General features: G+C 44.6%; 1 protein-coding gene across 1 annotated transcript in view; it reads left to right on the forward strand.

Annotated features, from left to right (window-relative positions):
- The window catches only part of LOC126473717 (UDP-glycosyltransferase UGT5-like), a 71,946-nt gene that overhangs the window by 26,006 nt on the left and 30,210 nt on the right, over window positions 1-15,730 (forward strand). Inside the window, exon 2 of the mRNA XM_050100962.1 lies at window positions 11,463-11,659. Within this exon, the coding sequence (XP_049956919.1) occupies window positions 11,477-11,659 (183 nt within the window). The 5' untranslated portion in view covers window positions 11,463-11,476. The remainder of the gene's footprint in view (window positions 1-11,462; window positions 11,660-15,730) is intronic.

Raw genomic sequence — 15,730 nt, forward strand, 5'->3', positions numbered from 1 at the left:
TCACCCGCCTAACATTGAAGCTCCCAATCACTAATAAACCCCTCCTCCCGTGTGCCTGCTGTGCCTGCTCGGACCTTGCTGAAGGAGCGGCGGAGCGGGCGATGTCACACGGCCAGCCTCCACATTGACCCTCCGCCTCGTGCGACAAGAACGCCGCTGAACCCGCCACTCCCCTTGGGGAGAGGGTGGCCCAACTGCGCCCGGTACCCGAGAAGATGTCTCGACAGCAGGGACCGTGGGTGAGCCGCGCGAGATTAGCCGAGCGGTTTAAGGCGCTGCAAAAAAAGGCTCTGAGCACTATGGGACTTAACATCTATGGTCATCAGTCCCCTAGAACTTAGAACTACTTAAACCTAACTAACCTAAGGACATCACACACATCCATGCCCGAGGCAGGATTCGAACCTGCGACCGTAACAGTCGCGCGGCTCCGGACTGAGCGCCTAGAACCGCTAGACCACCGCGGCCGACTAAGGCGCTGCAGTCGTGGACTGTGTGGCTGGTCCCGGCGGAGGTTTGAGTCCTCCCTCGGGCATTGGTGTGTGTGTTTGTCCTTAAGATAATTTAGGTTAAGTAGCGGGTAAGCTTAGGGGCTGATGACCTTAGCAGTTAAGTCCCATAAGATTTCACAGACATTTGAACTTCTTTTTTTGGACCGTGGGTGAACCATGTAACACCTGGGGTGTACCATGCGACGCACGAGACTCCCCACTGCCGCTACACTCTGAGGCAGCAGCCTGACGACGGCTGACCGTGGCCATCAGCACGTTAAGCTGTTCGTGAACAGTGGCCAGCTCCTCCTGCGTCCGTACACAACAGTCACACATCCTATCCATCCTAAGAAATCAACAGTTTACTGTAGAGAATCGATCAACTTTTAACTGGACTGCTAATTCATTAAAGGCGGCTGATAGCTGATTAAACTGTGGTTACTAGACACTTCTTGTTGGAAACAATGAAAATAAGCACCACCTGTCACTGGACTGTATTCAAAACAAACACGAAATGTATGGAACACTATTACTAGTAGTCGAAAATTAAAGCTTCCTAAAACAAAAACACACGGAAAAAGAAGTGACAAGTAAGAAAAACACAGTTAATACTTAATTTACGTAGCTTGCTGCACAGCAGATGCGAAGCAGACGGCAGTTACGACGACACTGGCATTACAGCTACCTAAAAAAAAAAAAGGATATAATAACACACTATGCCCTTTTGAGGACCGAGAAGATCTTAATAAGAACTGTGAACTGTTCGTTCTATTAATTTCTTAGCTTAAACAGAACAAATTAACAGAGGAACACAAAGTATGGCACTAAGCCAGATTTGAACAAAACCTTGTCGCCAGGTAGTTGTCTACTACTACAGGTAATTGTCTATTACGCAAGTGATGGTGCCATTTGGCTGAAAATGTCGATTTTTAGGTACTACCACTCTTGTCTCCACATTACGAAACGAAGCGCCTTTACTAGGTCTATAACGCTACGAATGACACTGAGCAGTTTTCTTTCATGTTTTTAGAGGGTGTGTCCGTATGCTAATTGACAAAAAGGTGTCAGTGATTCTACTACATCTACATTACAACGATTCTATACTCGGATGAGCACATCTGTACGCCTCGTGGTGCGATTTGCTGCTGCGTAACAAGGGGATAATTCAAATTTCAGATACTGTAAATGAGATTTTCGTTCTCCAAAAATGTGATGCTGTGTGGGCATATCCTGTTTCATAATTCTACAACAGATTTATTATATGTACTACAGTCAGAATTTAGGATTTCCGTACTATTCCTTTGTGATTTGAACTACCTTCCTGTAGCTAATACCATGTAGGCGTTTCTATCTTTAATAATCAGTACTAATTTTGGGACATTACTACGGATGCTGCTGCATTTTACTAATGGGACTTATATTACTGTAACTTGTATTCTGCAAACACATTGGTTTCGCGTTATCTAATACATATGAAGCAGAACATTTATTGGTTAGGTATCAGAAATTATTATTGCTAGTTATTCACGTATCTTGGAATGCGTCAAAGCTTTTCATGTTCATATTTAAAGGAGATAATTGCTTTTAAAATCAGTCATTAGTTTATCGTAATATATGAAATGTGACGGGGGTGAATTATTGTGTCATTAAGCACCGGTAAAGGGCTATGATTCTTCTCTTTGCAAACTTGGTACACTTTGAGCATGAGAGGAATTCTTCTGATGCGTTCCTAGCTGGGAAGCCCGGAGACCAGGTGGACACAGGTAGTGTGCCCACGGGCGAGCGGCGGTCGCGCGCCCATGTTGGCACGCTTCACAGAGGGCACGCCCCCAGAGGCTTAGCGACAGGCGAAGACGCTGCATACAGCAACACGCTGCCAAGGGAAGCCGTGGACATTCGCTCGTGTGCCCGAGGCAGCGGAAACTATAAACTTAGAGCGAAAAACAGTTTTGTCACGATTCTAGGTAACGCGGACAGAGATGCGAGTTGAATAGCAAGAACACGACTTGGGTGTCCAAGAATCTCAAGTGGCCCGGAGAATTTTGGCCGTTTCCCGCGAGCAGAACACCTGGGAACGTAGCGGCAATACTCAAAGGGAGAAGTCTTGGTTTATTTGTATACTCTGTCTCACACAGGGTATCGCTCTCTTTTCCTCGCGGAATGCGACGGCAAGGAGGGAGGAAATTTTGAAACGGACCTCTTCATTGGCAAGAATCTCATATTCGCTTTGAAAAGTAGTACGAGCTACGTAATTTGCGGAAGGGCGGAGACAAGACGCTGGAGGGGAGTGGCTCTCTCTCTCCAGGTGCGAGGAGTGCACTTGTATTAGGGATTCCGAACATTGCATCTGAGGAGGCAGGAGTACACTCTTAAGTCGCAGAGGATTCTCTTATCGCTTGTCATGAGACGATGCACTTTGCATTCGTCGCAAACAGCGTAGAGAACAAAGTTTGTTAGATCCAAGTATGCGGGCTTCACTCACTGTGCGCGTTATCAAGAGCTTAACTCAGGATCACATTTTGATTTACTACATGTCCGATGCCGGTAGTACTAATAGAACAGTTTTGAGCTTTGTATAATGCAGTTTCACGTAGGTTTGCACTTGCACATCGGCGCATACCGTCGTCCAGTAATGATAACTTCCAGTAGCAGGTTTCGGTCACTATTTTCAGCGCAGGGCATGTCAGGCGCTATCAACTACGTCGCCGGCAGTGTCTTGTTGCAGCCGCACGCAATCAGCCGACTCCACCGCCACGCCGACCACGCTATGAACATGGTAATACAGAAAACGCCCGATTACCTAGCTGCGCATTCTTCTATCGCTTTCTTCAATTTCCTTGCAATGTTTTAGATGCTCATTAAGCCGCAAGCACAGTATTCACCGTTTGCCCGCTAAGGGAGTCATACGTTCAGCTGTTTTTATTATTATTATTCCTTCCTCAGTTATTACACCAGGTAAACCCGTCCGTGTAATTTATTTATATGTTAAATTAGAATAAAGTCATACAATGCTCATGTTAAAAGGAAAATACCAGGGCAGGCACCTTATATAATTCACTTGTTGTGAGCTCTTGCTGTCAATTCAATTCTATTTGTCTTTTTTTTTTTTTTTTACTTTCTACAGTATCTGGCGACCCAATTTTTTAAATATTTTTGTTTATCATTATTTGAATAATTTGTTAGTGAATGTTTAATGAATTTGATAAAATTTCAATAATTATTGCATTAAAGTTTAATGCAGTTTCACACAATAAACCACTTATATGTTGAACAACACTCCTTGCATTTCATTTATAGAATATGAATAAAATTCACACCTCTTTCTCCCTCTCACACGTGGTATCTTGCAAGCTGATTCCGCAACTGAATGATCAACTAACGTAAAGCCACTCCAGTACATTAAATCCAAGACCGGTTTCTGCCTTCACATCAGGCAATTTTCAAAGGGATCTGAAAACTGTTCTGTAGAGAAGTAACGTCAGATTATTATAATTAACCTCAGACAAAGAGCAGCGAAGGAAGCTGTAATTTACCTTTTCACTATGATCTGTCCGAAACGAGAGAGCAAAGAGGGTCGTGAAGAAGACGTCAGCCAACTGCACGCTGACCGACCCATCTCCAGGACGACAACGAGACGGCATAGCCCTCTATGCAAAGAGGACGTAAGCGCCGCGCCGACGGGTCGAGGCCCTTTCCTACAGCAGCATCAGGATTAGGCACTTAAGGACCAGCGACTTAGTAACTGTATATACTGATGAACATTTTTCTGGTTCCGCGCGGCGCGGAATTTGAATCCCCGCCAGATGACATGGACGTCGAAGACCCCTAGAGGTCACTCCACCATCGCGCCGTAAGCTGTGGCGGCGCGCGCCTCCTGGCCCGCTTTCAGTGTGAGGGCGCCACAGTGGAACACGTGGTTCCAGCGGCCAATAGCGGCGCCCCCGATAGACTACTTAAAGCGCCTGCCTCTCGCCTAGCCAGACTCCGTCTCCTCAAGCTCCTCTCCGGCCGTACGTGGGGTCTGGACCCTTACACAATCCTCCACACCTATAAATCCCTAATCCGCCCTATCCTTTGTTATGCCCATCCAGCCTGGATCTCCGCCCCCCCTACCTTTTATAAATCCCTCCAAATCCTTGAACGCCATGCTCTCCGCCTCGCCTATCGCATCCGTCTCCCCTCCCCCAGGCGGATCCTGTATGATCTCATCCCCTTCCCCCACCTCCTCCTTTTCCTTGAAAGGATACGGATCCTGTACACCTCCCGTAAACTCGATCCTCCTCACCCGCTCGTCTCCCCAATCCTCTCCCATCCCCGCCCGCTGCCGCGCCTGTATTCCCACGTCCCGCCCGGTCTCCATCTCTCCACCCTCCTTACTCTCTCCCAAGGTGGCTTCCGCCAGCTCCCCCTCCCTGATGATGTCCTCCTCCCCTCCATCTACCCCTCCTATCAACTTTGACCCTGCCCCACCACCCACTTCCGGTGTCCTTTCCTTTAGGCACCCTCCCTCCCTCCCTTCTCTTCCCTTCCCTCCCCTTCTCTTTCCTTTTCCCCCATCCCCTCCCTCCACCACTCTTCCCCCCGGGCTTCCCCTCCCCCTTCCTCCCTCCCCCCTTTCTCCCCTGCCCGTGGCATCTCTGCTCTCCCCTCTCCCTCTCCCACTCCCCTTCCTCCTCCTCCTCTCTTGGCAGGTCCCCGGACTCGCACACGCATGGTGAACATTCGCGCGCCGGAGATCATCGCCATCAGTGTCTAGTGTGTGCCGTCGTGTTTAGTGTTCAGTGTTCCCCGTCACGCTCCCTCGTTCACCAGTGCCATCGTCATCTTCAGAGTTTGTGCGTCGTCTCATCGGTTAGCAGTGTGGATTATCGACGAGTGTGAACGGCTCCGTGTTTGTCTCTATGTGTCTCCTGTTTTACTGCCCACATTCTGTAACCTTATGTGTCTTCTCCTGTTTTCTCTGCTTGTATATTCTATGGCTGAAGAGCAGCGTAGTGTGCTGCTGACAGCCTGCCTGTTGTACAGGCTTTAAAATAACAATAAAGTAAAAAAAAAAAAAACCTAGCCAGCCAGTCTAATCTCGCGTACGTGTGTGGACACATCGCCTCGCGTTAGACAGCTTACATACTTTTTTTGTTCTGTGTACGAGTGGACGTGTTTGTTAGGTTCCCTTGTGACTCCGTTGTTCGATCTTGTTGTTCGTTCCGTCCTTCGTTGCTCGTGTCCGTCCTCTCCCATTGTGTTGTTCGTGGGCCTCTCCGCGGGTCCCGCCGCGCTTTCCGTTATTTCAACCCCGCGACCACCCCGGTCGCAGTTACAACAATTTTTGATTTTGTCTCTCGCCCTTAGCTTGCGACACGTATGTTTAACACAAGGTTAAGAATTGTGATCGTTTCCTTTTGTAATAAAGTTCATTAATTCTATTTGCTTGAATTGTTGTCTAGCGATCCGAGAGAGCAAGCTCCTAGACACCCTATCTTTGACAACTAGGCGGGGTACAACATTTTTTCAACTACGAACATTGAACAGTTTTTGTTTTTTAAATCTAGCTCCAATAAAAAGAAAATTCGACCTTTTTAATCTAGTTAATTTAGCGTCATTTCTCATTACCAATTTCTGAATAAAAGTAATACATATTTTACCTATTTTAATTGCTAATGTTGAGTAGAGCAACATGATGGTGTAAAAACAAAATTCCTCAGCGTGAGTCTTGCTCAGTATCGATTCCTCACCGGCAGCGCGAGGCTACATATTTGGCGGTCGCTAAGCAACGTCATTTATGACGTCTTGCGAGACTGTGCACGCGTGACCGGCCGCGCTGGCTTAACACGGTGCTGCTTTGGCTCTCGATCAGTTCCGTCTTGCTGCTAACTGAAGAAGGAAATTCCTAACAAGGGAAACTCCCAATCGCTCCTCACTCAGACTTAGAGGTAAGAGGGCCCAGTGGACAGCCCGTCGAAAAGTAAACACGTATCAAACATGAAAACACGAGGAAGGTGTTACCAACTATGAAAAAAATTCAAGATAGGAACAGTGGACGGTCCAAGCAAAAGAAGGGCAGCATAGGGCGGCCTTAAGGAGCGACCGCGTCGTGGGTTACCGTGCTTGACTGCCAAGTGGGCGAGCCGTGATAAACGTCCCTCGCGCCAATTCTTTTTTTTTTCCGCTGTTCGCTGTATTCAAATTTGTGATGTGTCGTGGCGTAACGCCCGTTTGCAACAGCGAGATGTAAGGAAGGAACCTATAATGACAGTTGATTCTGCACAACTTCTCTATTAGCAGCTGACATGAAGTGGCATTCGAATGGTAACCGCAGACATTTGATGACAAAGCGACAAGTCAACCGAATCCTCCATCGGGAAACACGTCTGGTGTGCCATACACAGCATTAATGACAATACGTGTGTCATATGATAGGAATCTCTTACCGACGGACCTAATCTGTACGCCTGGCAAGTGAGTGAGATATGCCTCCTTGCCCGACTCAGGTGTTCGTATGAATGTGAATGTAATCACTCCCAGTGAAATGATGAAAACATAATAGTTTGTCACGCAAGCTGCATCAAATGAACGCAACAATTTCAGAATCACACAGCTTCTCTGTGCTCTGTCAAAACATATGTTTTTAACGATTTAGAAGTTGTGTTTCGTTTTCGAGTTTTGACTCTTGAATTCCTTTGTTGAAACACCCGTTTACTTGTTGTTTTCGTTTCTGTGAGACGTCTATGTGGTATCTCACCTGCTCTCACTATTTGTCACGTTTTTCCTTGCGGCGGTAACGTGTTCTTACCACATAACTATTATTTATAATCAATTTATAGGATGACAAGTGCCAAGACTACACGAAAACAACATTTCAAAGACCGAACAGAAAGTTCATAAGGCTGCGAAAAAAAATTAAGATAAATGGCAGAGACAGTTCTGAACACGACTCGTCCGCCTCACAGTCCAACACTGTGTCCACTTAACCACAACGCCGTCGCTCTGGCAGTCCACCCTAGATTGCACTGCTCGCCCTTGGACTGTTCACTCTTTCTATTTTGTTTTTTCTCACAATTCAATACACCGTCTTCCTGTTTTCATGGTTGATCTGTGTTCAGTTTTTAACGGGCTAAGCACTGGGACGTCTTACCACTAACTCTGACGGGAGTGCGATGGGGAGGTCCCCTTGTCAGTAGCTAAAAATGGTGGTTCCGCGGGGCTATAAACGTAAGAGCATTTCTCGGTGTTGCGCTGTCTTGTGAGCGGACCGTGGATTGCTAAGCTCACTTGTCTGAGAAACACGGCTTTCGAGTTCCAACACGGCCTTTGCTGTTCGGTCAGTGGGTACATGGGCAGAGTGGAGCAGCAGACACATGTGGTTGTGTTTGGCGGGCATCTTGCTTGATCCTGTGGCGTGCTTTACGCTCAGTGGCTAAGCGTACCCGCTTCCAAGGGCCGTGTACCAGTAGCGTTATTGGGTTCATTTACCGACGTGTAATGGCAGCATTGCCTTTTGGCATGTATGTGTTTACCAACTGTTTGTTAGATGTGTACAGTGCACGGGAAAGCTCAAGTTTCCAGTGTTGTACCATTTTTTTTTCGTCTTTTTCTACCGAGTGCAGTGAACTGGTCTATGTTAGGCATATGTGCGTTTGCTGGACGAGGTGAAGTGGTTTTGTTAACAATGAGCTAGTTAGTTTTTCGGGCTCTGAGTCATTGGTACCTTCTTTGATCTGTTGTTTTTTATTTAAATATTGTTTAAATTGAAAAATACTTTTAGTGTAATTTTTTGCCCAATAATAGCCATTTTAATTGTTTTTGGTGTGATGCGGGTATTTGCTTGACGTTTACGATTACTGGAAAGATATTTTTGAAGATCAGCATTTTGAGCACACTCGTTCGTGCAAACACTTGAGCCGCATCTTTTTTTAATTGTATTGCGCCCACTTGTTCTTATATCCATTGGTTGTGACGGATCACTGGTTGATTTGACCCGATTCTTAAACGTTCTTGAATGCTGCTTCTCGCAGTAAGTCTAATGTACATTTTTTCTCTGTTTTCTTGAATGCTGCTTCTCGTAGTATGTTTAATGTATATATTTCTCTCTGTTTTAATATTGTTGTTCTAGTATAGATTAAACCAAGGGCAACAAAGAATAAAAGTAATTACATTTCAACTATACGTACTTTCTATGATTATGTTACTGATATCTCAACGTTTAAGAACTGTTGTTCATCTAATTAAATACTCTTCTAGAGAAATCTTTTCGGTAATTATTATCACTCTCTAGCTACTATTCTCAATATCCAATTTTTTTAAAAATTCTTTTACCTGTAAGAGTCATTTATTCTAGTGTCACAAGATAGCGTTCTGTAATAAAAAGCAAAGTGGAATATCTGAAATTTTTTTGGAGTTAAACGTAACTGATATTTTCGAATAAATGTCTTCTCTGACGCAAGTGTCACTTTTCATTTTCCAGCATCTTACTGCTGTCAGCTCCCTGCTACCTGCCCCATTTTAGAGCGATAGCATACCGTGTGAGTAGTCTTTAGTGAAATTTTTCAACTCTAAACTGTAAGATGAAATGGAAATGAAGCCCAAATATTATTTGTCTGCAGAAGAATCTCTTATCATAAGACCCAACTGAGCACACGTCTTAGATCTGAATGATAGCATTAGTTTCAATGTTTCTCTCAACTACTCGTATGGGCATCCAGATTAATGTATTCCGTAGGTTTCGTGAATCGTTTATCACGGATGATGGGATAATTTCCATGAAAAGATAACATTCGACTCTTTTGCCGAATGACGTACAATTCTAGCTTGGATGTCGCCGGTATATTAACTCTTAATGTTCTTTTTTGCATATCGTGAAGGTCTGGTACTGGCGGGAGAAGTGATGGAAGTGTAGATTAGCCACAGCTAAGAGTTGTTTCCGTAAGAGTCAAAGAAACTAGTACACTTGGCTAATATCGTGTAAGGCCCCGCGAGCACACAGAAGTGCAGCCACACGACGTGGCATGGACTCGACTAACGTCTGAAGCAGTGCTGGATAGAATTAACACCATGAATCCAGTTGAGCTGTCCATAAATCATTAAGACTACAAGGGGTGGAGATTTCTTCTGAACAGCACGTCGGATGCCATCCCACATGTTGTTGTTGTGGTCTTCAGTCCAGAGACTGGTTTGATGTAGCTCTCCATGCTACTCTATCCTGTGCAAGGTTCTTCATCTCCCAGTACCTATTGCAACCTACATCCTTCTGAAGCTGTTTAGTGTACTCAACACTTGGTCTCCCTATACGATTTTTACCCTCCACGCTGCCCTCCAATAATAAATTGGTGATCCCTTGATGCTCAGAATATGCCCTACCAACCGATACCTTCTTCTAGTCAAGTTGTGCTACAAATTTCTCTTCTCTCCAATTCTATTCAATACCTTCTCATTAGTTATGTGATCTACCCATTTAATCTTCAGCATTCTTCTGTAGCACCACATTTCGAAAGCTTCTATTCTCTTCTTGTCCAAACTATTTATCGTCCATGTTTCACTTCCATACATGGCTACACTCGATACAAATAATTTCAGAAACGGCTTCCTGACATTTAAATCTAAATTCGATGTTAACAAATTTCTCTTCTTCAGAAACGCTTTCCTTGTTATTGCCAGTCTACATTTTATATCTTCTCTAATTCGTCCATCTTCAGTTATTTTGCTCCCCAAATAGCAAAACTCCTTTACTACTTTAAGTGTCTCATTTCCTAATCTAATTCCGGCAGCATCACCCGATTTAATTCGACTACATTCCATTATCCTTGTTTTGCTTTTGTTGATGTTCATCTTATATCCTCCTTTCAAGACATTGTGCATTCCGTTCAACTGCTCTTCCAGGTCCTTGGCTGTCTCTGACAGAATTACAATGTTATCGGCGAACCTCAAAGTTTTTATTTCTTCTCCATGGAATTTAATACCTACTCCGTGCATCCCACATATGCTCGATAATGTTTATGTCTATGGAGTTTGGTGGCCAGCGCAAGTGCCTAAACTCGGAAGAGTGTACCTGGAGGTCATTCTATAGCAATGCTGGAAGTGTGGGCTGTCGCACTGTGATTCTGGATTTGCCCAAGTCCGCCGGAATGCACAATGGACATGAATGGATGCAGGTGATCAGACAGGATGCTTCCGTATGTGTCACCGGTCAGAGTCGTATATAGACATAGCAGGGCTCCCATATGACTCCAACAACACACGCCCCACACCATTACAGAGCCTCCACCAACTTGAACAGTCCCCTGCTGACATGCAGGTTCCATGAATTCGTGAGGTTGTCTCCACACCCTTACACGTCCATCCGCTCGATACAATTTGAAACGAGACTCGTCCGACCAGGCAATATGTTTCCAGTCATCAAGAGTTAAATGTCGGCGTCGACGGGCACATGCGAGGCACAAAGCTTTGTGTCGTGCAGTCACTTGTTGATGTCCCAGCATTGAAATCTGCAGCAGTTTGAGGAAGGGTTGCACTTCTGTCACGTTGCAGGATCTTTTTTCGGCCTCGACGATGTCGGAGATTTTTTGTTTCACCGGATTCCTGATATTCACGGCACACTAGTGAAATGGTCGTACGAAAAAATCCCCACTTCATCGCTACCTCGGAGATGCTGTGTCCCACCGTTCGTGCGCCGACTGTAACACCTCGTTGAAACACACTTAGATTTTGATAACTTGCCATTGTAGCAGCAGTAACCGATCTAACAACTGCACCAGACACTTGTTGTCTTAGACGTTGCCAACTGCAGCACCGTATTCTGCCTATTTACATATCTCTGTACTTTAATTTGCATGCCTACACCAGTTCCTTTGGCACTTTAGTGTATAATATGCCGTGGACTGTCCAGAATGACAGCAATGCTGCGTGTTGGGTTTAAGTTATCTCTCCGTGTCGCCGACCAGTACTGTGCTGTGATGTACTCCTTGTATCTGCCTGCAGTTCGCAGTTTCACGATGAGCCCCCCTGTGACGATGGTTCTGGTACTGATGCTGGCAGCTGGAGTGAGCCGCTCAGCTAAGATTCTGGGCATCATCCCCACGCCCTCCATCAGCCACCAGCTGCCTTTCCGACTGATAGCTCTCGAGCTCGTCAGGAGAGGTCACCAGGTCACGCTAATGACTACAGACCCCATAAAAGTAAGTAGATCTCTGGCTGTATCTAAGATACCATTGTCTTAATACTGGAAGATGGAATCTTCGGTTTAAAATACAGGTTTATGCCGTATGGAGTACAGGTTTCTTCACTGAAGGGTATTAGTTGGGACCGCAGGAATTCTGTGAACAGCCTACAAAACTATCTACAGAACGTTAGCAATGTAGATATAATTTCTCGTCTGTTACGGCATGCGATGAGAAGACTCTTTTCATGAGCGGTTGTCCTTGATCAGCAGTATCCTGATTTCTTTGTTTCCTCGCTGCTGTTAATAACACAAAAAAAGCGAAATCACGCATTTATGCTCAAGGGTCCACTCATTCTTTGTGACTTATTGCTGCTTCCTTTCTTATCACGACATCAGTGGATGCCAATATTCGAGAAGCCTATACAGGGTGATTATAATTGAAGTTAAACTTTCAAACCATTGCAAAAATAACACCTCTGGTCGGAATGACGTCAAATTGCAACGGAATATTATCGGAGAAGGGGGAAAACGTATGACAGAAATGATTCAAATGGCTCTGAGCACTATGGGACTTAACATCTGAGGTCATCAGGCCCCTAGAACTTAGAACTACTTAAACCTAACTAACCTAAGGACATCCCACACATCCATGCCCGAGGCAGGATTCGAACCTGCGACCGTAGCGGTCGTGCAGTTACAGACTGAAGCGTGTAGAACCGCTCGGCCACTCCGGGCGTCTAAACGTGTGACAGAAGAAAAATAAATAGTAACAAAATGTAGTAATAGATGGCGCTGTAAGTATCATAATTTAATAGTTGTCGACTAAAAATGACAAATGAATCATACAACTATGCCTAAGGTTTACGTTTGACGTTAAACAAAATGTACTACTCAGTGTGCATGGGGTACAGGTGTGATACTGTTAGTTACGTAAGTCCATCCGCCACGGCAAGGTCATATCACATCGGATGGCAAAAATAGATTTTTAACTGTCCTGAGGCCAAATACCGCATAAGAGGCATCAATCACATCGGTTTTTAATTGTCCTGAGGCCAAAAACCGCATAAAAAGCGCCAGTCAAAATCAAATCAGATTATTAATTTCCGTGTGACTGGCGCAAACATGTTCAATATGCTGTACACCGTTTTGTGCAACAAGATGTAGTCGAGGAACAGCATATTCCACAACTGGCCGAAGTGTTTCCGGATTAGCGTTCAGAATGTGTTGCGCAATACGTGCCTTCAATGCAGCAAAGCTTGCAATCGGAACATTGAACACAACATCTTTCAGGTATCCCCACAGCCACAGCCAGGCTGTAGGGAAATGGTGGCTGATAATTCTAGTACTTCCGAAATGACGCTTCAGCAGCTGCTTAACTGAATTTGTAATGTGCGGATGTGCTCCACGCTGTTGGAGAGCTGGAATGACATGGTTACGCAAAAGACACTCATAGCGATTACCAGTGACGGTACAGGTAACAGTACCGGAAGCACCTGCCTCTTCAAACAAATATGGCCCTATGATAAATGATGCCTTCAACCCGCACCAGACAGTGACCTTTTAAGGATGAAGTGGCAATGGTTGATTTGCGTGTGGATTTTCCGTTTCACATATTCGAGAATTCTGTGTATTGACATATCCTGTCTCATAGAAGTGGTCTTCGTTGTCCGCAAAATCTTACACGGCCAATCATTGTCCACTACCACGTGAGCATGATATTCTAAAGTAAAGGTCTCTCCTGCTGGAAGGTCAACGCAAAGCAACTCGTGAACATGGGTAATTTAGAGTGCATAGCAAAGAAGGATGTTTCGTAGGATTTCACGCACTGTGACCACCGGTATGTCCAATGTTCGGCCAGTTTTCGGTGCACTGCACGTTTGCACACCACCACTCGTCTCCTTCTGCATTGCTGTGGCCACTGTTCCCGCTGATGTCGGATCAATTCGTTTCCTCCCTCTACCAGGTTGCACACCAGAACAGCCCGTCTTTTCGAATTTCCGAATCATTTTCTCCAGACCCACAGCAGTCATCGACCAACGCGTTTTTTCAAACCCTTCAGTGTCCGGAACTTCTGCAGAGCGACGTATGCACAGTCATCATTCTTGTAATACAGCTTTACAAGCAGAGCGCGATCCTGCATTGGGGCAGTCATGGCGAACGCCACAGACGCGAAAGGAGGAAAAGCTGTGTACCAGGCATGTTTACACCAACTTCAATGGTTCTTGCGCCTGACACGTGTTTTCATTTACGTATTCTAACACATACAACGCCATCTATTGATCAATTTTCACACTATTTTTTTTCTTCTGCCATACGTTTACCTCCTTCTCCGATAACATTCCGCTTGCAATTTGACGTCATTCTGACGAGTGGTGTTATTTATATAGCGGTTTAAAAGTGTAACTGTAATTATAATCACCTTGTATATTTATTATATTAATCTCCTGATCTCCAGAATTGCTAGTCTTTCATTATCGAGTGGACACCGATCAAATACCGCACTCCCACTTCTTACAGTGTTGAAGATCGAAACTGCATTTTCTGATAAGCTGTACTTTTTGAAAAATAGGTCAAAATGGTTCAAATGGCTCTGAGCACTATGGGACTCAACATCTTAGGTCATAAGTCCCCTAGAACTTAGAACTACTTAAACCTAACTAACCTAAGGACATCACACACACCCATGCCCGAGGCAGGATTCGGACCTGCGACCGTAGCAGTCCCGCGGTTCCGGACTGCAGCGCCAGAACCGCTAGACCACCGCGACCGGCAAATAGGTCAAACTTCAGCCTGTTACCGAGAAACTGCTGCTGCTGCTATCAGCTGAGATGCTGTCATACAATTATACACTTTTATTGCAATTATACTGAGATATAAGTCCACTGAAATATCTTATTTTCCGAACTATCTATGACCAGTCGATGAATTTGCGGAGTGAGGTGCACTGAGAACACACATACATTATTAACTGTATAGTGCTCAACGAATAAAGCCGACGTCTTGTTGTTATTGTGGTCCTCAGTACAAAGAATGGTTTGATGCAGCTCTCCATGTTACTCTATCCTGTGCAGGCCTCTTCATCTCCTAGTAAATACTGCAACCTACATCTTCGTGAATCTGCTTACTGTATTCATCTCTTGGTCTTCCTCTACTATTTTTAACCACCATGCTTCCCCTCAGTACTGGTGTTCCCTCGATGTCTCAGAATGTGTCCTTTCAACCGATTCCTTCTTTAGTGAGTCTGTACCACAAATTTCTTTTCTCCCCAATTCTATTCAGTACCTCCTCATTAGTATCGTGATTTATCCATGTAATCTTCAGCATTCTTCTGTAGCACCGTAATTCAGAGGCTTCTATTCTCATGTTGTCCTACCTGTTTATCGTCCATGTTACGCTTCCATACATGGCTACACTCCATACAAATACTTTCAGCAAAGACTTCCTAATACTTAAATCTGTACTCGATGTTAACAAATTATTCTTCTTCAGAAACGCATTCCTTGCCATTGTCAGTCAACATTTTGCAGCCTATCTACATCGACCATCATCAGTTATTTTGCTGCCTAAATCGCAAAACTCCTTTACTACTTTAAGTATCTAATTTCCTAATCTAAATCCCTCAGCATCAACTGATTTAATTAGATTACATTTCATTATCATCGTCTTGCTTTTGTTGATGTTCATCTTATATCCTCCTTTCAAGACACTGCCCATTCCGTTCAACTGCTCTTCCAAGTCTTTTGCTGTCTTGACAGAATTACAGTGTTGTCGGCAAACCTCAAAGTTTTTAGTTCTTCTCGATGGGTTCTAATTCCTACTACAAATTTTTCTTTTGTTTCCTTTACTACTTGCCCAATATACAAACTGAATAACACCAGGGACAGGCTACAACGCTGTCTCACTCCCTTCTCAACCATTGCTTCCCTGTCACGCGTCTCGACTCTTTATAACTGCCATCTAATTTCTGTACAAAGTATAAATAACTTTTCGCTGCCCTATTTTACCCCTAACACCTTTAGAATTTGAAAGAGAGTCTTGTAGTCAACATTGACAACATGTTTCTATAAGTCTACAAATGCTATAAATG

This window comes from Schistocerca serialis, chromosome 4 (assembly GCF_023864345.2).
Source record: "Schistocerca serialis cubense isolate TAMUIC-IGC-003099 chromosome 4, iqSchSeri2.2, whole genome shotgun sequence".
Classification (NCBI taxonomy): domain Eukaryota; kingdom Metazoa; phylum Arthropoda; class Insecta; order Orthoptera; family Acrididae; genus Schistocerca; species Schistocerca serialis.